General features: G+C 42.9%; 1 protein-coding gene across 3 annotated transcripts in view; it reads right to left on the bottom strand.

Annotated features, from left to right (window-relative positions):
• Nucleotides 1-6,526: 6,526 nt before the first annotated feature.
• ARHGEF3 (Rho guanine nucleotide exchange factor 3) overlaps nt 6,527-24,811 on the bottom strand; it is a 78,527-nt gene continuing 60,242 nt past the window's right edge. For all 3 annotated transcript variants that reach the window (XM_003257214.3, XM_003257215.4, XM_012499201.2), the window contains exons 8-10: nt 16,292-16,462; nt 11,372-11,558; nt 6,527-8,739 (exon numbers count right to left, since the gene is read on the bottom strand). In XM_003257214.3, coding sequence (XP_003257262.2) covers nt 8,387-8,739; nt 11,372-11,558; nt 16,292-16,462 — 711 coding nt within the window. In that variant the 3' untranslated portion in view covers nt 6,527-8,386. The remainder of the gene's footprint in view (nt 8,740-11,371; nt 11,559-16,291; nt 16,463-24,811) is intronic.

Genomic DNA, 24,811 nt, shown 5'->3' with positions numbered 1-24,811 from the left:
TGTTCTAATTTTCTTAGGGTATTTCCCCTCAGCCTTGGGTATTTTCTTCACATGTATGCACTTTTCAATACTCTGCTTAATACCTGAGGGGGACTGTCTACAGATCTCTGAGGTTGTCTCTCCATGGAGTGCTCTCCTCTTTGTTTTGTAAACTGTAGCTGCCTTGGTCTCCATAAACTCTCAGCTCCAACACTTCCACCCAGGAAGTTCACTGGAGTCTACCTGGGATCCCCCTCTGACATAGTTTGGATGTTTGTCCCTTCCAAATCTCATGTTGAACTGTAATCCCCAATGTTGGAGGTGGGGCCTAGTGGGAGGTGTTTGGACCATGAGGGCAGATTCCTCATGAATGTCTTGGTGTCATCCTCACGGTAATCAGTTGAGTTCACACAAGATCTGACTGTTTGAGTCTGGAACTTCCTCCTTGCTCTCACACTCTCTCTCGACATGTGACACGCTGGCTCCCCTTCACCTTCTGTCATGATTGGAAGCTTCTTGAGGCCCTTACCGGAAGCAGAGGCCAGCACTATGCTTTGTGTACAGCCTGCAGAACCATGAGTCAAATAAACTTCTTTTCTTCATAAATTAACCAGGCTAGGTATTCCTTTACAGCAATGCAAATGGACACCCTCCCTGTGCTGTGTCCTGAAATCCCTTTCAAGACTGTAAGTTGGAGCAATTGCAGGGCTCACCTCATTTATATTTCTTCTCTTAGTGTCACCGTCCTTCATTGCCTGATGGCCAGTGTCTTCAAAGCTATAGCTTTATAGGTTTTTTCATCTTTTTGTTTTTATTTCAGTTGCAAGGGCAAATCTGGTCCCTGTTACTCCATCATGGCTAGAACTAATTACTTTTTTTTTTTTTTTGAGACGGGGTCTCACTCTGTTGCCCAGGCTGGAGTGCAGTGGTGCAATCTTGGCTGTCTGCAACCTCTGCCTCCCGGGTTCAAGAGATCCTCCTGCCTCAGCCTCCCTAGTAGCTGGGACTACAGGCATGCACCATCACACCTAGCTAATTTTTGTATTTTTAGTAGAGACGGGGTTTCACTATGTTGGCCAGGCTGGTCTTAAACTCCTGACCTCAGGTGATCTGCCCACCTGGGCCTCCCAAAGTGCTGGGATTATAGGCATGAGCCACTGTGGCCATCCTTTTTTCTTTTTTTTAAAGACGGCGTCTTGCAGTCACCCAGGCTGCAGTGCAGTGGCTCGATTTTGGCTGACTGCAAGCTCTGCCTCTTGGGCTCAAGTGATCCTCCCACAGTGCTGGGATTACAGGCATGAGCCACCACGCCTGACCTAGAACTAATTACTTTTAAAGAAGTTTAAATAATAAGAAAAGCCTCTCCTATTTTCCGACATAGTTGCATTTTTAGTGCTCTTCATTCTGTTGTTTGGATCCATATGTCCACAGGGTATCATTCTGTTTCTCTTCAAAGAAAGTCCTTTTAACATTTCTTGTAGCCGGGCGCGGTGGCTCAAGCCTGTAATCCCAGCACTTTGGGAGGCCGAGGCGGGCGGATCACGAGGTCAGGAGATCGAGACCATCCAGGCTAACACGGTGAAACCCCGTCTTTACTAAAAATACAAAAAATTAGCCGGGCGTGTTGGCGGGCGCCTGTAGTCCCAGCTACTTGGGAGGCTGAGGCAGGAGAATGGCTTGAACCTGGGAGGCGGAGCTTGCAGTGAGCCGAGATCGTGCCACTGCACTCCACCCTGGGGGACAGAGCAAGACTCCGTCTCAAAAAAAAAAAAAAAAAAAAAAAAAATACATTTCTTGTAGTGGAGGTCTGCTGGTGATGAATTCTTTTAGCTTTCATATGCCTGAAAAAGTATTTTGCCTTTGTTTTTGAACTATGCTTTCATTTATCTTCCCAGGAAACAATCCATCATGATAACAAAAAGCAGAAACACAAAACCCATCTTTGATGATTCCAAAGATCTGTTTATCCTTGGACCACAACATATGAAAATGGAAAGCAAATGGTGAAATAACATAAATGATGACAATAGTAGACATATATAATGTTTACTATATCAGGAACCAGTATCTATCAGAGGCTCAGCAGCATATTCAAATATCACATATTCAAATTAGGAGGTTTTAATAAAGGGACAGTACACAAAGTTTGGGCAGTGTGTAGGGACAATACAATATCCTGGGGCTAGTGACAGTGGGGTTGTTACCATACTAGGCTAGAAGGGTTACAGGAATTCAGAGAGGACTCCTTGAGAGAAGCTGTGACCTCATGATAAGAGATGCAACCAGCCCAAGGAAATCCTTCGGGTGGGAGCTGGGGGAATGAATAATCTAAACTCACTCTTCTCCCTCTCACTGATATCATGAGAGGATTTTCACTGGGTCAAACCAAACCAGAAACGTCAGGCAGGAGAGCCCGTGATGAAGTACACACAGAAGAGTGAATCAGGGTGCATAGTGGATTTGGAGAAGTAAACAAAAATATGGGGCGTAGCATCATTCTAATTTTTTTTTTTTGAGACGGAATCTCGCTCTGTCGCCAGGCCTGAGTGCAGTGGTGCGATCTCGGCTCACTGCAACCTCTACCTCCCAGGTTCAAGCGATTCTCCTGCCTCAGCCTCCTGAGTAGCTGGGACTATGCACGCGCCACCACACCCAGCTAATTTTTTGTATTTTAAGTAGAAACGGAGTTTCACCATGTCAGCCAGGATGGTCTCGATCTCTTGACTTCGTGATCCGCCCACCTCAGCCTCCTAAAGTGTTGGGATTACAGGTGGGATTACAGGCGTGAGCCACCACACCTGGCCCATTCTAAGTACTTTGGATGCATTAGCACATTGAATCCTCCCCCAAATCCTATTAATTACATTATTCCCAGATAAACAATGAAAGATGAAGGAAAATTCAACTGAACTGTGACATCTTCTGAGAGTTCAGAGAAGACACTGCCTTCATTAAATAAAAATAAGGGTGCTTTAAGTATAGAAAGAATGATAGAAAAAGGAAAAACTTTTAGTAAAAAAAACTGATGGCAACCCTCTCCTCAAATTAATAGAAGGATCTGAAGACAAAGGTGAGGAAATCTCCTTGAGAGTTGAACAAAATATAAATAAATAAAAAGTAAGAATAAAGAGATTAAGAATATTTGAAAATCAATCCAGAAGTTAAGGCATCAAATCCAGAAGGTTCATCTCTCTTTCTGGAATTCCTGAAAGAGAAAATAGAAAATTGTGGGAATGAAAATATGTAAGAAAAAAAATACAAGAAAAAATTCCAAATTATCTGGATTGAAAATTCTCTCCAGGTATACAGTACAATGAATGAAAAAGACCCAGGCCAAGGCCACACTTTTGAGAAATTTCACATGTACAGTTTGTTTTATTTTTTATTTTTTTGAGACAAAGAGTCTCACTGTGTTACCCAGGCTGGAATGCAGTAGCGCAATCTGTGCTCACTGCAACCTCCACCTCCCAAGTTCAAGTGATTCTTGTGCCTCAGCCTCCTGAGTAGCTGGGATTACAGGCACCTGCCACCATGCCCGGGTAATTTTTTGTATTTTTAGTAGAGACAGGGTTTCACCATGTTGGCCAGACTGGTCTTCAACTCCTGGTCTCAAGTGATCTGCCCTCTTCGGCCTCCCAGAGTGCTGAGATTACAGGCATAAGGCACCATGCCTGGGCAACATGTACAAATTTAAAAGTGATTATTAAATAACAATGAAAACTACTAGCTCTTAGTATCTTTAAAAAGTGATTTCACATACAGTTTCACATTTAAATGGGCTTGAGGGGTCCAGTGTCCCTGGCAACAGAGAATAAAACACTTGCAGGATGTCATTTTCAAACCTTTCACAGATGAGAGAGCACAGCTATTAATACCTAGGTATGTTTGCATGTGGACAAGCTTTGGAATGCATGTCCAGTTTCCTAGGCTAAGTGATTAGCTCTTAAAGATACAGTGCATGACTTCTAATTCCTTGCTATTCCCTCAGGTCAACTGAAAACTGCTTTGACTAGGTAGGTCTGTGCAGCTAACTGATACATGAACCAAGCCTGGAGAAAGGAGATATGATGTCATGAGTATTTTTTTTTCCCAACTTGTTTCCCTCAATACCCTTGAGGTACAGTGAATACGGTCACCTTTTCTCACTGTGTGCTCATGTGGACAAGGTTTTAAATTTTGATGATTGTCAGATTGCTACTGGTAGGTTTGGGCTTGGGGAACCCTCTTCCCTTCCAATAGTGTAGTTCTAGAACTCTGTCAATAAACAAGCTAGTGTGAATTAATTCAATCAACCGCATCAATAAGCGGGGGTATTCAGTGTCTTGTCTCCTCAATGCCAAGGGGAACCAGGTGAGTGAAACTGATTGGCCAGACAGTCTCTTCACCAAATCTTCGAGAGTCCTCAGGCTTTGGGAGAATTAGTAAAAAATGGACACGGACAGAATGTAAATGGAAAGTTGAACAGCCTCTTCGCCAAGATGGTGGGTTGCAGTTTCCTGCAGCCACACAGTCTTTGTTGCAACAGGGCTGTGGTTATGAAGAGTTCTGCATTCTTAGCTGCTGCAGACTGTGCTGGGAATGGAAACTAAAGCAGTCAGTGGCGGTGACCACAACCCAGAAGCTGAAACCATGCTCTAATTTTACAGAAAATTGCTAGTTCTGGCTCTGTTCATTGCTTATTAGTTTTCATTTAGACTGCAAGGATTACATATAGTTGTATGTGAAATAACATCTTGAAAATTGACTGAAGAAAAACGATTTAGCCCTCACTCATTTGTACTAACCCACAAAATGTCAGTACAAACACTTTCTAATATACTGTAAGATACATCCTTTAGCATTGACAGTCAGTACAATTATAGGAGTGAAAAACGGAGGGAATAGCCAAAGCAGCAGTGAGAAAAGAGGACGGACAAAAAAGATGAGGAGGGAGGAAGAAAAACAGAATTAGGAGAACCGAGTTTGCATTTGGGAAAAAATTTGGACTTACATTTATTTATGTGAATATCTTGCCAAATTTGGGAAATAACAGTATGTTAAAGAAAATGGTGAGAGCTGGCCAGGCGCGGTGGCTCACGCCTGTAATCCCAGCACTTTGGGAGGCCGAGGCGGGCAGATCACAAGGTCAGGAGATCCAGACCATCCTGGCTAACACGGTGAAACCCCATCTCTAGTAAAAATACAAAAAATTAGCCGGGCGTGGCAGCGTGCGCCTGTAGTCCCAGCTACTCAGGAGGCTGAGGCAGAAGGATGGCATGAACCCAGGAGGTGGAGCTTGCGGTGAGCTGAGATCGTGCCACTGTACTCCAGCCTGGGCGACAGAACGAGACTCTGTCTCAAAAAAAAAAAAAAAAAAAAAGAAAAAGAAAATGGTGAGAGCTTATTGTAAAGATAAGACTAACTACCAGCCTTATTGGGCCAATGTGCTATTGAGAATTGGCGACTAACAGCTTAAAAATGTTTAGCCTTTTCATCTAAAAAACCTCACTCATTGTGGGAAACAGTATTAATCTTTTTTTTTTTTTTGATAGGTTCTCCCTCTGTCACCCAGGCTGGAGTGCAATGGTGTGATCACAGCTCACTGCAACCTCTGCCTCCTGGGCTCAAGGGATCCTCCCAACTCAGCCTCCTGAGTAGCTGGGACTATAGGCACATGCCATCATCCCTGGCTAATTTTTGTGTTTTTGTAGAGATGAGGTTTTGCCATGTTGCCTAGGCTGGTATTGAAATCCTGGGCTCAAGCAATTCACCTGCCTTGGCCTCCCAAACTGCTAGGATTAGAGGTGTAGCCACTGCGCTCAGTCTAGAAAGAGTACTAATCATTTTAATTAAAGTAGACTGAAATTCCAATAAGAATTTCAAAGTGAAATTTGCTTTCTTTTATTTAGCCTCAAGTTCCTCAACAGTTACCTATATTAGCAGTGAGATTCAACATTTCTTTTCTATAACAACTATGACTTATCACTTGACTTTATACATAGTATGGATTCCAGATAGAGTTATTAAAAATGAACACATAAGTAAGTGAATGAATAGAGAATGCTTGAGAAAATAGATTTTAGAATTATGAGTTCTTGGACAGACTCAGTGGCTTACGCCTGTAATCCCAACACTTTAGGAGGTTGTGGCAGAAGGATCACTTGAGGCCAGGAGTTCAGGACCAGCCTGGGCAACATAGTGAGACTTCAATCTTTACAAAAAATTTAAAAATTAGCCAGATGTGGTGGTGTGCACCTGTAATCCCAGTTACTTGGGAGGCTGAGGCAGGAGGATTGTGTAAGCCCAGGAATTTGAGGCAGCAGTGAGCTATGATCACACCACCACACTCCAGCCTGGGTGACAGAGTGAGACCCTGTTTCAAAAGAAAGAAAAAAAAAATGAGTTCTGTGAAAGTTTTGATAGATCAAATAAAAGCATTTGTATCAATCTGCACCCTATTTTAAAGTTTGTATTCAGGAACCACAAACAAAAATTTCAGAAAGAACCTCCTCAGGAACACAGCTGAAACCTGTATTTTGTTTGTAGGACAAACACTGTACACATGGAGGATGACTTAATAACGTAATTTATTTGAAATACTTCCAGAAAAGTTTAAGGCCATTATACAAAAACATTCATTTCATCAAAACATTCATTGACCACCTTCCCATAGGCCAACACTTGACAAACCTCTTTTCCCAACACACTGGCTGATGGCTCCTAAAAGTGGCTGATGGTTCCTGCAAAGAATCATTCATTCTTTTCTTCACCATTAAAGGCTGTTCTTGGCTTTCCTCTGCTTCTGTCTGCAGTAGGTTCACTTGCTGTATCAATAACAACTTGAGAAACAAAGCAGTTTTAAATAAACTTGTAATAGAAAAAATTCACCATGTTTAAGATCTATAAATACAGAAATATGTTTTACAGGGTAAAATTGACCACAATATCCTTGTTTTCAAAAAATAATAAAGTATATACCTTGTTTTTATATTGATATATCTTGTCACACAGCTTGAATGCACATGATATATGTACATAATAAAATGACATCAATGCATTTACTGCTTTCTTTTCTGTAAACTTGAAAGACAGAAGATTAAAAAAAAACTTTTTGGCAATAATTTAGAATAATTACCACTAGTGCTGGTGTGGGTATAATTTTGCACAGGTCATCCTTAATATTTACACTTGCAGGGAGCTCTTCTAGGTATTTAGCTGTTTTTAAGGTCTGCACTTTACCCTGCACTGTAAATCAAGGCTGGACAGAGAGGTTACTTATCTGGCTAGCTGATCCTAATTAATCAGAGTTAATGAAATTGGCCTCTGAAGAACATAATTACAATTCTGATTATAGCACAGAACCAGAGATGGCAAACTGACGACCCAAAAGCAGAGCAGGAAAGCCCAAGGCTCTGGCCTTTCTCGGAAGGCCCTGGACCATGCTTTTCTCTCAACGGCTCCCACAGAAGGTTCTGACGAAGTGCTTTTCATTCCAAATTCTTCCTCTCCTGTGTTTCTATAAACAGTGTCATCGATAGAGTCATGGTCTCTCTTCCTTGTTGCTTCATTCATTCTCTAAAATAATGCGTAGGCCTAGGCAGATGAAACACAATGAACACAGGGCCTTCTTGTTATCCTGGCAGGCTTTCCTAGGCCCTTTGGGTTCTATTCTGATGTTTTAGGCTAGCAACCAACTATGAGAGACACCTCCTGGTGCCATGTGCATTTCAGTTAAAGATTCAGAGCTGACAGCTGCTTTTGTCCTGGCCCTTTTAAGGTCAGCCTCTATTTTATGTCCTAATACATTCTTGCATCAAACTTGCACTGGATGAAGTTGCAAGGTTCAAACGATGCATCCTCCTTTGCGAAATTAAGCCTTCAGAATCCCCAGGGATGTTTTCAAGCTTTCTGGTTGAGTAAGATCAAACCAAGTTCACTTCATGAGTTGGTCTTTCCTGATTTTCTCTCTAACGCCATCCCGATACACAGGTGACTTCCTCATGCCCTATTTACAAGGCCCTCTAAATTCCGTGCCTTTAGCTACCACATCTAAGAGCTGGGAAAGTGGTACAGAAGCACAAGAGGAAGGACTCTTCAAGCAATCTATGTAAAACAGTAGTTTTGAGATTGTTTTCCTATTTTTTAAAAATCCAGCAGGACAACTGAAAGTAACTTGTTTGAGTACCTCTCCATCCATCCAGACACTTGTGAAATACAACACAGGGTAATAGTTGCCACAGATTCCAGCTTACACAGACAGATTGGCAGTTACAGTACTAGGGACAAAGGTACAGATACAAGAGACTGGGCCAATATGTATACTCTCACAAAAGTATGAAAAAGTGCTTCTCCAAACCGTTCCATCTGCGGAATGCAAATACTGTACAGGTAAGATGCAGGCCTGCTTCCTGAAGTGCACATGCTTCTGTCAGACATTGCTTTCACCATGCCTGCTGTTCCCACAAGAAGAGTCTGTCTGTTCCATGCGCTCACAGTCGAGGCTGACCTCACTCGTGTCCATACTACAGTCTGACTCACTGTCCGATTGGTCCATCTGCTCAAGTTTTGTTTCTCCCTGTAGCTCTCTGCTCCCGGTGGTGGGATTTAGGAACGATCCCTCGGAGTCAAACACCCCAGCTTGCCCGGCAGCACATAAAACTGTTTCTTTGGCTTGACGAATACAGTTAAGCCACTGCTGTTTGTTGAAGGTGTCATTGGCTTGTAGCGAGTGGGTCTGACTTTGGGATCCGTTTTTGAAACTGACTCTGAAGAAGTTTTTAACTAGAAAGGAAAAACACATGAAAAACAAAGTCAATGGACAGATCCTTCCTCAGGCCAAAGAGAACACACATAGTGACACTAAACCCCAGAATCCATGGCAGGTATTGCTGATAACAAAACGTTTCCCACTGATCGGGACATGGCTCAGCTCCACCCTGCAGCCACCATCAGGGAGATGGGGTTGACACAGGTCTAGCGTTCAGCTGCCCTCGTTGCTCTCAGAAACCAGCAGGTGGAGATCATCTTGGAACCACAAAGTCAAGTGATTTAGGGGAGCCCAGAGTACTGGTGACCCAATCTGGCTGCATAACAAAATCCCTTCGGGTGAGAGCTTGTTAAAAAGACAGATGCTCTCAGGAGACTGAAGTGGGAGCACTGCTTGAGTCCAGGAGTTTGAGATAAGCCTGAGCAATATAGTGATGCCTTTTCTCAAAAAATAAAAATAAATCAATAAAAATAAATCCCCAGGCCCTTTTTTAGAGATTCTGATTCAGAAGATCTAAAAGTGGGTTTCATAATCTGTAATTTCAACAAGTACACCAAGCTGGAGCTTTTTCAGTTTAAGAGGCTCTTTTTAACATTAAAACATGCCTATGTTTCTTCATATGAGAGTATCTATACACTTAGTATCCAATGATGGAGAAGATATACGCAGACAAATTTGGTTTCATTGTCAAACGAAATTACATTTTAATTACCTCAACAGGAGCCATCTGCATTTAAAAACAATGGTAGTCCACAATATGGAAGACATTTCATTTAATCTTTTTTTTTTTTTTTTTTTTTTTTGAGAGGGAGTCTTGCTCTGGAATGCAGTGAAACAATCTCTGCTCACTGCAACCTCTGCCTCCCGGGTTCAAGCAATTCTCCTGTCTCAGCCTCTGGAGTAGCTGGGATTACACGCATGCACCACCACGCCTGGCTGATTTTTGTATATTTTTTTTAGTGGAGACAGGGTTTTGCCATGTTGGCTAGGCTGGTCTCGAACGCCTGACCTCAGGTGATCCACCCACCTCAGCCTCCCAAAAAGATGGGATTATAGGTGTGAGCCACTGTGCTTGGCCTATTTAATCTAATAACAACAATATAATGGACATTTAAAGGACGCTGCATGCCACACGCAATACTTGGTTCACAGAAGCATCTGCAGTCAGTCCCTTTGCAGTCACTCCCTAACCCTGCAGCCAGTAGACTGGGAACCACTACCACTTCCAATGGCTTAGAGGCTAAGCAACAGAGGGAAAGGAGGCCAAAATGTTTTACTGCTGGCCATCTTTGGCTAGAAGCTATTCTCTGTCCTTCAAATTTAGGCTCCACCCTTTGATCTTGGGCAAGTACCTTAAATCCTCTGTATCTTAGTTTCTAACTTGTAAAATGGAGAAAACAAGAACCTACTTTATATGATTGTTATGAGGAATAAATGTAATACACGTAAATGCTTATACAATGCCTGGCACATAGTCAGTACTCAAGAAACATAAGCTCTTATTTCTACTACTCCTACTCCTAGGGTAGAGGGATTGATCAGTAGGTAGAAGGCAGTACATATTAATTACTTTGACAGTATGATGCCTATGTTAACCCAGGAAGTTCAAACGTTACTTTCTCAAAGAAGTGTTCCCTATCTCATTTAAAACAGACCTCCAGGCCGGGCCCGGGGGCCTGTAATCCCAGCACTTTGGGAGGCTGAGGTGGGTGGATCACTTGGGGTCAGGAGTTCGAGACCAGCCTGGCCAACATGGCAAAACCTTGTCTGTACTGAAAATACAAAAATTAGCCAGGTGTGGTGGCCCGCCCCTGTATTTCCAGTTACTTGGGAGGCTGAGGGACGAGAATTGCTTGAACCCAGGAGGCAGAGAGTGCAGTGAGCCGAGATCACGCCACCACACACCAGCCTGGGTAACAGAGTAAGACTCTGTCTCAAAAAAATAAATAAATAAAAATAAAAATAAAACAGACCTCCTATTGCTATCCCTTCCTATTCCCTTACTGGGTTTTAAGTTTTCTTAACAACACCTAGAGTATTCATGTTTATCATCTTTCTCCTCCATCACAATGCAAGCTCCACAGGGGAAGGAAGTTACCTGCTTGTTTCACCGAGTATCATGTTAGATACTCGATAGATACTGCTATCTTGGCTTCTTGTAGTTAATTTGTTTATTAAGTCTTAATTTAGGCCCACTGAGTAATGTTACAGATGAACCCACATTCCAGCTGACCATTCTTATGTCTCTTTAGGGACAAGTTTACCAGTTCAACTGCAAAACCCACCACAATGCAACTGGTATCCATGTAGGGACTATCTGGTATTAAGCATGTTTTTATCCAATGGAAAAAGACAGAGAAAGGGAACTTAAGGAGCACTAACTATGTGCAGACAGGTTCACTTCGATTATCTTACTAAATCCTTATAACAATCTTATGAAGAGGTACGTATGCATTTCCATTTTGGAGATGAGAAACTGAGAATCACAGGGACTAAACAAAGTACATAATCAGGAAGTCATGAAATAGCATACAAATGCAGTTTGACTTCAAGACCGTGGCTTTTCTCTTTCCACCAGCTGCCCACTCCCTCCAAAATACCATGGCCAAAAACATTCAACAGGTCAACCCCGACTGCTATCCATACTTCTCTCATTGTTGCTGAATGCCCCTCGCAGGGAGCCGCCCAGCCTCACTTCTCCATCCTGGAGGTCTTCCAGCAGGAGGTCCTTCACGGGGATTGGCTGACGGTACAGCTGGTAGCAAAGCTGCTCATTGTGGGTGACAGCTCGAGTGATCACAAGCACTTCTTGGAACAGGAAAACATGCAGTTTCTACAAGAAAAAAATCCACAAGCTTTCGCTAAGCAATAATGTAATGAGTGGTTGATATGTGGACCTCTGTGGATAAAGAGGTCCCCAGGTACCAGGTTCACACTGGATTATGAACTCCTAAGTTCAAATCTACCTCCGGGAAAACCAAAGTTGGGCATGTTGGAGGCACTTCCAGATATGTCCACTGCCCTTCCTGTAGAAGCACCTCCCTAGGGACTCAATGGAGAAAGCCCTTCTGCCTACAGATATCTACAGCCAGGGTTGCCAACTTTGGGGGCTCTATTCACATTGCAATTCACAACTTGTACAGACATACCTGCCCCAGCTCCTATAAGAAAAAAACGAGAAAGGGAAATAGAATCAAGAAGGTAATGAAGGGAAAAAAAGTTGGCACTCTCTTGACTTTAGTTTATATTACTCAATATAATTCTAAGTAATCAGGCCGGGTGTGGTGGCTCACACCTGTAATTCTAGCACTTTGGGAGGCTGAGGTGGGCAGATCACTTGAGGTTAGGAGTTCGAGACTAGGCTGGCCAACATGGTGAAACTCCGTCTCTATTAAAAATACAAAAACTAGGCCGGATGCGGTGACTCACGCCTGTAATCCCAGCACTTTGGGAGGCTGAGGCGGGCGGATCACGATGTCAGGAGATAGAGACCATCCTGGCTAACACAGTGAAACCCTATCTCTACTAAAAATACAAAAAATTAGCCGGGTGTGGTGGTGGGCGCCTGTAGTCTCAGCTACTCGAGAGGCTGAGGCAGGAGAATGACGTGAACCCAGGAGGTGGAGCTTGCAGTGAGCTGAGATCATGCCACTGCACTCCAGCCTGGGCGACAGTGCGAGACTCCGTCTAAAAAAAAAAAAAATACAAAAACTAGCCAGGCGAGGTGTGGGGGGCGCCTGTAATCCCAGCTACTCGGGAGGCTGAGGCAGAAGAATCATTCAAACCCAGGAGGCAGAGGTTGCAGTGAGCTGAGATCACACCACTGCACTTCAGCCTGGGTGACAGAGCGAGACTGTTTAAAAAAAAAAAAAAGAAAAAAATTCTAAAAGATCAAAATTAACAATAGTCTATAAAAAATGAGACTGGTATATCAAAGCTAATATTAACCTTTGCTTCCCAAACCCATAAAAAACACGTTCCTTCAACCACGGAGTCATTATCAGCTTTATCCAGGAACTCCAACTCAGAATACTGCTCATTCCTGAGGGGACCAGAGTATGTTGCCATGGCCACAAAGAAAGATGATCAGGCCAGGCACAGTGGCTCACGCCTGGAATCCCAGCACTTTGGGAGGCCGAGGTGGGCAGATCACCTGAGGTCAGGAGTTCAAGACCAGCCTGGCCAACATGGTGAAACCCCATCTCTACTAAAAATACAAAAATTAGCCAGGCGCGGTGGCAGGCACCTATAATCCCAGCTACTCAGGAGGCTGAGGCAGGAGAACTGCTTGAACCCAGGAGGTAGAGGCTGCAGTGAGCTGAGATCGGACCATTGCACTCTAGCCTGGGTGACAAGAGCAAAATTCTGTCTAAAAAAAAAAAAAAAAAAAAAAAAAAAAAAAAATAAATAAATAAATAAATCAACATTTTCCTTCTAAGTTAATCAGAACCTTGGTTCTCTGAAGAGGCTTAAAAAGTTGAGTGTGATGTGGGCAAAAAGAAAATTGCAAAAATGAAGGCTTGTTTCAGGCCCCATTATGAAAGCAGGTGTGCTTGGTGGAGTTGGGGTAAATTTGCTCCATTCAATGCTAACTGCCAGACTCTTCTCACAGTTTGGAGAACTGAAGTGAAAATATCCACAACTTTATAACTAGGTTCTAGCTTTCTGGTGGAAATATTTGGGAATGTCAATCCAGCAGTCTTAAAGGGGAGAGACCAGAAGAGGAGAAGTTCTCACTTGTAAGTGGGAGCTAAATCCTGGGTTCACATGGGCATAAGGATAGGAACAACAGACACTGGGGACTCTAAAAGGCAAGAGGGAGTGAGAGGTGCAAGGGCTGAAAAACTTCCTATCGAGTACTATGTTCACTATCTGGGTGATGAGATCAATAGAAGCCTATTCTCAGCACCATGCAGTATATCCTTATAAGAAACCTGCACATATACCCCCTGAATCTAAAACAAAAAGGGGAACTGAATTAAAAACTTTGGATTAAAATTTTGACTTGGGATAGTGGGAGCACATTCAATATTATTAGATCATTTTAAATTTAGGAGAAAAGAAACCCATAGGTCTCCTACCCCATCCCTACTACCTCCCAAACACACACAAACACAGAAACAAAACCCAACCAAATCTTGGCTAGAGGGAATAAAATGTATATTTAAGAAGACTGAAAAACAGGATAAAGCACAAAATAACCAAGTTAAAGGCTTTTTGGTGTGGTAGTTGTGGAAATAATGTGTTAAGAATTTTCTTTTGGGGACTGTTTTAATGTACAGTATTTGGAATAATCAGATTTTTACACTGTTTCTACTTCAATCAATCTTCTAGCCAAGGTGGGCTGAGACTGTCTGGGCAACCTTTTAAAAATACAACTCAGCTGGGCACAGTGGCTCACTCCTGTAATCCCAGCACTTTGGGAGGCCGAGGTGGACGGATCACTTGAGGTCAGGAATTCAAGAACAGCCTGGCCAACATGGTGAAACCCCACCTCTACTAAAAATGCAAAAATTAGCCAAGCGTGGTGGTGGATGCCTGTAATCCCAGCTACTCGGGAGGCTGAGGCACAAGAATTGCTTGAACCCGGGAGGTGGAGGTTGCAGTGAGTCAAGATCGTGCCACTGCACTCCAGCCTGGGCAACAGAGGGAGACTCTGTCTCAAAAAACAAACAAACAAACAAAAAACTCATTTATGAATGTTCACTGATAATTTCTCTTATTGGTCTCAGCTCCTTCCTGCCCTCAAACTACTATGCTTTTTTTCTGACCCAAGACTTTATTCACAATGACTTTTACTGGGGGAAAATGACTTTACTGGGGGAAAAAAAACCCATAAGCCTCCCACCCCAACTATCTTTGTTCTCAAACATCTATCTGCCTGCAATAAAAACTAGAGTTTATCTTTATGCCTTAGGCACATCTAACCAGAAAGTTCTCAGTCCTTCACTGATGTACAGAAAGATAATAGGCTTACACCCTGTGGAGCAGTGCATTTTCCTACTTCTCATTGGGCTTCCTAGAAAGAGCGTTCAAGGAGCTTGGTGTAAGATACTAGAAGTCCACAGGTGCTTTCTGAAAATAAGCAAGAAACAGAAAGCACCTTTCTAGCAATCAGTAACTCTCTAGTCCCACAGACACGTCTTCAAGCAACAGACTTGACAGGTCTCATTACCCCCACTGTACCATCCACTGGCTGGATCCACAGCATCCCTGATAATGGGTTATAATATGTACTCACTGATTTCAAGTAATATTTCCATGCCTGTTCAGTCTAGGCTAAACGGATGTCCCTTGAATTATCAAAACTTTATTAAGAACCCTTCAATCTAGTTCTGGCTTTCATTCTAAGGGTTGGCTAGATACTGAAGATGAAATACAATAAAAATGCAGAGTCTCTCTCCCAATGGCTATCTCAACACAGAAATTTAAACACACACACACACACACACACACACAAATTTCTACTGGCTATACATACAAATAGCTTGGTGAGCTGAATGAATTTTGAACTCTCATATAATTCAAATTCATCTTTCCCTTTAAACAAGCATTCATTCATTGAGTACCCAGTATGTGCCAGGTCCCCATGATACGTTCTAAGGTTGGCAAACCACCAAAATAACATGGTATAATGGAATATACTGACAAATGGAGAATTGCAAATCACTATATTAAGTGCTCCAAGGGAGATATACACAGTTGCTATGATAGCAGAAGAGGAACCATTTCAGTATCTACTTGGGAATAAAAGCCAGGAAATGGGTATCTATAGGTCAAAGCTAAATATGCAACCAACAGAAGATAGATTGTTATTTTAAAAAAACTGGTTTCAAAATGCCAGTCTGTGGATGGGTCCCAATGCACACGAAAGAAGTTAAATGCATTCAACTGAAGAGCTGTTTCTCTGAGATTAAATCCTTCTAACATCTTATTAAGATCATCCTTTATTTTCTGAAATCGAAGTGAGAGATGTTAACTGTTCTGCATTTGTTTTTCAAAGTCATGATCAGACAAAATAAATAGCTGGCAACCCTATGTTGGTTTCCAAAATTCTTTCTGAATATGTACTGATCCTTAACATTACAAAATATGAATGAATATATATATACATACACGCATATGATCCTGTGATATAAATGACACTGGAAAAGCAATTTTTGTTTGAAAGAACGAAGGACAGGCACAGTGGCTCAAGCCTGTAATTCCAGCACTTTGAGAGGCCAAGGCAGGCGGATCACTTGAGCTCAGGAGTTTGAGACCACCCTAGCCAACATGGTGAAACCCTGTCTCTCCAAAAAAAAAAAACCACAAAAATTAGCTGGGCGTGGTGGTGCGTGCCTGCAGTTCCAGCTACTTGGGAGGCCGAGGCACGAGAATTGCTTGAACCGGGAAGGCAGAGGTTGCAGTGAGCCAGCCTGGGTGACAAAGCGAGACTCCATCTCAACAACAACAAAAAAAGAACATGACCCTAGATAGGGAAGAAATTGTAAGAGGAGACTCCACATCAAATGAATTAGGGATAGGGGAGGTAGATAAGACTGCTTAAAGGGAGTAACTACTTACCACGCCCCGATTGTTCTTCAGTTCACCATGACAACACAAGACTCGAGAGCTGTCGATCAGGGAGTCTTTCTGGCCTTCTTCCAAGTAAAGAAGCCGCTCTTTATAATAGCGGCATTCAGATTCACCAGTCTTGGTATTGATTTCTGCCACAATTCCCTGAATGATATTTATCTACGGAAACAAAGAGGAAAATTAAGTATGGAGGAAAGCAGCAAACCATTCACACCAAGTCGTAGGGGCTCAGCTTAGAAGGACACCAGGACACACCCAGATCTAATTCTGTTATCTAAGTTGCTACTTTGGGAAAAGAGAAAAAAAACAAAACAAAACATAAATACTTTTAGTATACTGCATCTATCTATCCATCTGTACACATACACACACATTTATTTGTATACATATAAAGATATTTGTATTATATATAAAACTAATATTGATGAATACTTTTATCTGGGAGGAAGGGATACCTATTGAACTCCAGGCTGCATATTTCTTAAAACGTGCTCACAATGTTGAAAATGTAGCCATATAAAAAAGTTGGCTAAGGAGAGAAAACAAAGCAGAATGTAAGAGTCCAAAAGAGGGACTTTGAGGATGTGACACAATTAATAGCTTCAACGTCTCTCTATATGTACTCAATCTAATGTACAAACAATATTTGCAAATTAGGTTTGAACAAATGGTTTGAATATCTTTTTTTTTGATATGGAGTTTCCCTCTTGTTGCCCAGGCTGGAGTGAGATGGCACAATCTTGGCTCACTGCAACCTCTGCCTCCCAGGTTCAAGCGATTCTTCTGCCTCAGCCTCCCAAGTAGCTGGGATTACAGGCGTCTGCCACAACGCCCAGCTAATTTTTGTATTTTTTGTTTGTTTGTTTTGAGACAGAGTCTCACTCTGTCGCCAGACTGGAGTGCAGTGGCGCAATCTCAGCTCACCGCAACCTCTGCCTCCTGGGTTCAAGTGATTCTCCTGCCTCAGCCTCCTGAGTAGCTGGGACTACAGGCACCACTACGCCCAGCTAATTTTTTGTTTTTTTGTTTTGTTTTGTTTTGTTTTGTTTTGAGACAGAGTCTTGCTGTCGCCCAGGCTGGAGTGCAGTGGTGCGATCTCGGCTCACTGCAGACTCCGCCCCCTGGGGTTCACGTCATTCTCCTGCCTCAGCCTCCCGAGTAGCTGGGACTACAGGCGCCTGCCACCTCGCCCAGCTAATTTTTTGTATTTTTAGTAGAGACGGGGTTTCACTGTGTTAGCCAGAATGGTCTCGATCTCCTGACCTCCTGATCCGCCCGCCTTGGCCTCCCAAAGTGCTGGGATTACAGGCGTGAGCCATCGCACCCGGCCAATTTTTTGTATTTTTAGTAGAGACAGGGTTTCACCATGTTGGCCAGGGTGGTCTCGATCTCTTGACCTTGTGATCCGCCTGCCTCAGCCTCCCAAAGTGCTGGGATTACAAGCGTGAGCCACTGCACCTGGCCAATTTTTGTATTTTTGGTAGAGACAGGTTTCACCATGTTGCCCAGGCTGGTTTTGAACTCCTGAGCTCAAGTGATCCGCCCACCTCTGCCTTCCAAAGTGCTGCGATTACAAGCGTGACCCACCGCGCCTGGCCTGGATATCTTTTTCAATGATATAATATAAATGTTTATAAAGAACAGAGCAAAAATAATGGGAAAAAAGACACCAGTATAATGATGGGGATAGTCTGTCTAAACACACTCACACCCAGGATCTAGAGCACATGTGAGTAAGTTTGGGCAGAAGATTCCAAAGTGATGGTGGATGCAGTGTTGTCAATACAAAAACAAGAGTACTGCCTGAGATGTAGTCAGTGGATATTTATTCTGATGTGTTGGTCATTCTGTCATATGAATATATCTAAATGTTATAAAACACTAGAAAACAAAGGGATGAGAAATTAGTTGAGGAAAACTCAATGACACCAGGCCAGGCACGGTAGCTCATGCCTGTGATCCCAGCACTTTGGGAAGCCAAGGCAGGCAGATCACTTGAGGTCAGGAATTCCAGACCAGCCTGGCCAACATGGTGAACGCTATCTCTACTAAAAATACAAAAAAAAAATTAGCCAGGAGAGGTGGTGCCCACCTATCATTCCAGCTACTTGGGAGGCTGGGGTGGGAAAATCACTTGAACCTGGGAGGCAGAGGTTGCAGTGAGCTGAGATCACTCCACTGCGATTACTCCACTGCACTTCAGCCTGGGCGACAGAGCAAGACTCCATCTCAAAAAAATAAAAAACTCCATGACACCAATCAGAGGCAAAATAATGATTTCCTTAGCAGGATTCTCTGACCCCTAAAAGTGAAAAGACCAACAGTCCCATTGTTCTTGTGGTGGTAATTGAAAAGTACTTAACAGATGGCAATGTTGATAAGGCCTCTTCTTCATCACATTTACTTAAAAGAAAAGCCAATCTCTGAAAAGCAAAGTTCCAAAAGAGGCCTTTGCTCAGTCAGAAGTTATCATGTCTTAAAATAATAATAATAATAATAATAATAAATTCTATCTAGGATTGTTAAGTAATTATTTTTCTTTTTTTTTTTTTTCAGTTGAGATGGTCTCATTCTATTGCCCAGGCTGGAGTGCAGTGGCGCCATCTTGGCTCACTGCAACCCCTGCCTCTTGGGCTCAAGTGATCCTCCCACCTCAGCCTCCTGATAGCTGGGACCACAGGCGTGTGCCACCACATCTGGCTAATTTTTGTATTTTTCATGGAGATGGGCTTTTGCTATGTTGCCTAGGCTGGTCTCTGACTCCTAGACTCAAGCGATCTGCCTGCCTCGGCCTCCCAAAATGCTAGGATTACAGGTGTGAGCCACTGAGTCTGGCCAAGTGATTATTTTTTCATATGCCACTGAAATGATATTGTCTGCCAAAAGCAACTGGGTAAAAACTGTTACTCAGTTATAACTTTTGTACTTCCACACAAGTTTGACAGAAGATCTTACAGCTTTGAGCTGAAGTTTGGTGAATGTATCCTACGGAGAGATGTATAATCTGTACATTTCTGTAGCTATTAAGAGTTTCAAAGATTTCTGGCCGGGCGCGGTGGCTCACGCTTGTAATCCCAGCACTTTGGGAGGCCGAGGTGGGCGGATCACGAGGTCAGGAGGTCGAGACCACGGTGAAACCCCGTCTCTACTAAAAAAAAATACAAAAAATTAGCCGGGCGTGGTGGCGGGCGCCTGTAGTCCCAGCTACTCGGAGAGGCTGAGGCAGGAGAATGGCGTGAACCTGGGAGGCGGAGCTTGCAGTGAGCAGAGATTGCACCACTGCACACCAGCCTGGGCGACAGAGCGAGACTCCGTCTCAAAAAAAAAAAAAAAAAAGAGTTTCAAAGATTTCTTTCTTTTTTTTTTTTGAGACGGAGTCGTTCTTGTTGCCCAGGCTGGAGTGCAGTGGCACGATCTTGACTCACTGCAACCTCCGCCTCCTGGATTCAAGCGATTCTCCTGCCTCAGCCTCCTGAGTAGCTGGGACTACAGGCACCTGCCACCACGCCCAGCTAATTTTTGTATTTTTAGTAGAGACGGGCTTTCTCCATGTTGGCCAGGCTGGTCTAAAACTCCTGACTGCATGATCTGCCTGCCTTGGCCTCCCTAAGTGCTGGGATTACAGGCATTAGCCACCATGCCTGGCCAAAAGTTTCAAATATTTCTTTATTCTTTTCTCTATTTCTCAAATTGTGGTGGTAGCACTCACTACTTTGATTAAAAAAAAAAACCCTTATTTTAAAAAATATAGGCTCTTTAGTGTTATAGAAGAAGCTTTTTGGCCTTTGATGTCAACCTAATATTAAATGTAAATCCTGTAAAAGTAATTTGAGTTTTATTAACATAAAACAATAAATAGCAGAACACTTCGGTATATACTTTCTTAGTTTCTTTTTTCCTTTCTTGGTTTTCAAAAATGAATGATTATTCACTGTTACTTTCAAGATAAAATAATTTCACAAAATATACTAAAGCCATGACTCATCCTTCAAATTAATTTGTTTATTGAGAACCTGTTCCATGTTAGACTAAGTGGTAGCATTCAAAGAAATGAGAGGATTCCTGCCTTCAAGAAGCTTAAAACAAATGGGAGGTATCTGAGCAACTGTGTTATGTCTACTTTATCCTTTTACCTTTCCATATTTTTTAATATGTAGTGAAATCCATGCTTTTTCCTTACTCTTAAAGACCTCAGCATTAGTGGCTGTGACTTCTCAGTTAACTGTTATCAGGTGTACCTGGACAGCTGGAATTAATCAGCACTTCAGTCAATTTTCTGAGTTGCCTGCAAGTATCCAGGAAACCAGAAAGAAGATGCACTATAGTCATAAATATGTGTTCATTTCCTAATTTAACTCAGGAACTGAACAGCTGGCATATCACATGAAGATTAATAAACTCAAATGCCATGGCAGTTCCTCATGCAGCTACGATTAGTTTCAAATACTGCTTGTTTTGCTGGTGTTTGAAAAACAGAGACAAAACAATGGAAACAATCAGTGTTCTCATTCCATGTTCTATGTATACATTTATAATAGTAACTCTGGGTCTGCTTTCATTTATTAAAAATAATGTTTTGTATTTCTATCTACCTGAATATCATGAGGGTCTTATCTCTCTGCATTGGTTTTTTTTTTTTTTTTTTTTGAGACTGAGTTTCGCTCTTGTTGCCCAGGCTAGAGTGCAATGGCGCAATCTCGGCTCACTGCAACCTCCGCCTCCTGGGTTCAAGTGATTTGCCTGCCTCAGCCTCCCGTGTAGCTAGGATTACAGGCATGCACCACCATGCCCGGCTAATTTTGTATTTTTAGTAGAGATGGGGTTTCTCCATGTTGGTCAGGCTGGTCTCGAACTCCTGACTTCAGGTGATCCGCCTGCCTTGGCCTCCCAAAGTGCTGGGATTACAGGCGTGAGCCACTACTCCTGGCCTCTGCATTGGTTCTTGAGAGAGATTTATTTTGCAGAATTTCAGGGAGGCATAAAGTTACATACAGCAGGCTGCCAATAGCCAGCCAACAGTCACAGTAGTTGTGCATTTAAATTAAATTTATTGTTGCATCTCTCACTGGGTTCAAACTGAAGGAAGGGACTGGTAAAGGGAGATGATGAGAGATACCTGGTAACAGTACAGAGATTAAGCTCACACGTGCTGGACTCATCATCCTGAAAGTGGACTCTGAAAGCCCTGACTGTCTGGTCCCTTGTGCCCATGATACTCACTGGCTCCTGCCATGAACCAAGAATAGCAGTCTTCACGGCTGTTCCATCAAAAGCAGGACTGTTTTTCCCACTGATTTCAGTGATTTTTTTTTTTTTTTTAGGAGTTGAGAAATAGTGGTGAGGTGGGGGGAAGGGATGCTCTGCAGGATCATTTTCTGGCAGAAAAATTCTTAGAATTTAAAACATTAAACAACCAAGTTCTCTGGAATATCTGAATACCCAAACTCCTATTTTAAGAAGTTCTCCTTTGAGAAAAATTTTTATCAACCCTCAAAGCATTATTATGAAATTCTAATAAAGATGTGGTAATTTAGGCACTGCATTAAAGGCAAGACCTCTTTTTAGATCTAATCATAGGTCTGAATGCAATCAACTCCCTTGGAACGGAAGCAATTTACTTAGCGCTCTCTGATGTTTCCCTTTTCATTGATGGGAAATTTATTCAGGGGATATTTGTCAAGCTATATTGGTGCTATGGGTTTTATGTTTATCAAACATTCATAATGCACCCAAGAGTACAGGGCTAAATAATTCTGTTCATGTGGGGTAATGAATGCTATGAGGATTCTGTCAAGGGAAAAAAAAAACTCCTGTGCGTATACTGTGTAAGTAGGCATTTGGAAGACTTGCTTTGCAGACATTTTCAAATGCAGGTATACCATGTTTCATGCACAGATCTGCCTGAATAACTAGATGCAGAGTGAACTTTTGAAAACGGTTTCATCCTTTATGCACTAGGGAAACTGGTTACTGGCATATCATTTTATATTACACACAATCATATTCTTACCTGTTTTTAAATTCGAACTTTAGCTCACTGGGTATTTTAAAAAAAAAACAGAACAGTATTCCTTCATGCTCCATATTAAAAAGAAATCTTTACAGTAACTCAGAACACGCTCCCATGCTTCAAAAAAGTCATGACTTTGAGTAGCTCATGCTCCCTGTTGTTTGTATTCCTGCAGACCACACACTTGCTGGGATGAAATATGGAGGGGAGGCAACTCTATCGCACTCTTCCCAGTAATAAAAACAGACACGACGAAGTGAGATGGGCCTCAACCCCAGTGCCTGCGTCCCCCATCTGTGCTGGACCGGGGGCCTGATCTCTGTGTGTTGGGCCTGCCAGATACATTGAATACCTCATGAATCAGAAGAGGGTCCTTTATTATTCTTTTCTATCCTACTTGGAGGCACCCAGCCCAGTTCTGCACCAGTGAGGCTGGTGACCAGACAGCTCTCCACAACTATAAAGGCAACAGAAACTCAAAGTAGTGGGCAGGCTTTCTGCATCAAGGTATAGAATCATAAAGAAGTAGAAGGACACAGGATTTGGAGTCTACACTGACAGGGTTTGAACATCAACTGCATCACTTGCTGGCTGTGGACCTGGGCAAGCTATTTAACCCCTCCAAGCCTCATCTGGAAAATGGTCCTAATACGAACAGCTATCTCCTAGGCTGTTGTGAGGGTTAAATGAGATACATAACCTATGAGGCAAATTACATAAAGTTGATTTACTAGGTACTCCATGCCAGCAATTATTACCATGATTGTTGTTACTACTACTTATTATTAAACCCCTATCTGGGAGGAAATAGGCAGTTTGCTCAGCAGGTTCAAGGTTTCTGATTTTCAAATTACCTATGCATATCCTCCTTCTATTATTGTCCCAGATTAAATCAGAAAATGAGCCCTTTGAATGGTCTGTTAGCCTCTATCCCCACCGCCACCTCCTTGATCAGGTTTTCACACCCGGACAGCATCCTCCCAACTTGCATCCCTATCACCAGTCTCTTCCTCCTCAGTCCCCCGTTCTACCAAGAGTATGTGTCCAAGGTTACAGAGCTTGTAAATGATGGAGCTGGGATTTGAATCCTGAATCCCAGCTACTTAGAAACCAACCAACAAACAAACTTCAATTAATTGCACGACAAAGGAAAAATCTCTTAAATTGATATTTAAAAACCTCTATAACCAGATCTGAACCCACATCCTCTGTCTTCTCTCCTGCTGCTTTCTCAGAGGACCCCTAACCCCAGGCCAACTGATCCATGATATTCCCCAGGCACGACCTGTCCTGTCATTTCTTTTTTTTTGAGACGGAGTCTCGCTCTGTCGCCCAGGCTGGAGTGTAGTGGCACGATCTGGGCTCACTACAAGCTCCGCCTCCCGGGTTCACGCCATTCTCCTGCCTCAGCCTCTCTGAGTAGCTGGGACTACAGGCGCCCGCCACCACGCCCAGGTAATTTTTTGCATTTTTAGTAGAGACCGGGTTTCACCGTGGTCTCGATCTCCTGACCTCGTGATCCGCCTGCCTCGGCCTCCCAAAGTGCTGGGATTACAAGCATGAGCCACCACGCCCGGCCCTGTCATTTCTTTATACCTTTGCTCAGGCCACCTGCTCCCCGTGGCCTGCCATCTGCCATGTCTACCATGCAGAGTACCTCAACCAGAACGGTGCTCTGTGGGTGGAATGCTCACAGTTTACAATATTCTCATGATATGCACCCCATTTTTCCTCATCTTCTATTGCTGCTAGGGAAAAAAATATATATTTCCCAGATTACCCAGCCCACACTCAATAAACTTTTCTTTTTTTTTTTTTTTTGAGAGAGAAGTCTCACTCTGTTGCCCAGGCTGGAGTTACAGTGACGTGATCTCAGCTCACTGCAACCTCCACCTCCCAGGCTCAAGCAATTCTTGTGCCTCATCCTCCTGAGTAGCTGGGATTATAGGCGTATGCCACCTCGCCCAGCTAATTTTTTTTTGTATTTTTAGTAGAGACAGGGTTTTGCTTTTTTGGCCAGGCTGGTCTTGAACTCCTGGCCTCAAGTGATCTGCCCGCCCCGGCCTCCCAAAGTGCTGGGATTACAGGCATGAGCCATCGTGCCCGGCCCACACTCAACAAACATTTGCTGAGTGAGGATCCCACTAGTGAGCAGGAGGTTTGACAAGGCAACCCACTGTAATCGGGGGCTAAATGGAGCTAGATCTTAAATGGATGTCCACTTCACAAATTAGCTTTGGGGCTAGGCTAAAAGGCAACTTATTAGTTTCTAACTAAACAAAATTTAAAATCTACACAAAGATCTTGTCCCTCACAGTCAGCAACTGTAACACCAGATTAGACTCACCTGTATAAAATTAAGAATTTTACTGTCTAAGGGACCTTACAGTGTGTTTTATGTAAACCTTGCATTTTACAGTTTAGGAAACTGAGGCAGAAAGAGGAGAAGTGACTTGCAAAATCAAAACATGGATGATGGCAGTGCCAGGCCTGGAACC

Source organism: Nomascus leucogenys, chromosome 4 (assembly GCF_006542625.1).
Source record: "Nomascus leucogenys isolate Asia chromosome 4, Asia_NLE_v1, whole genome shotgun sequence".
Classification (NCBI taxonomy): domain Eukaryota; kingdom Metazoa; phylum Chordata; class Mammalia; order Primates; family Hylobatidae; genus Nomascus; species Nomascus leucogenys.
This window is presented reverse-complemented; position numbering and strand designations above follow the sequence as displayed.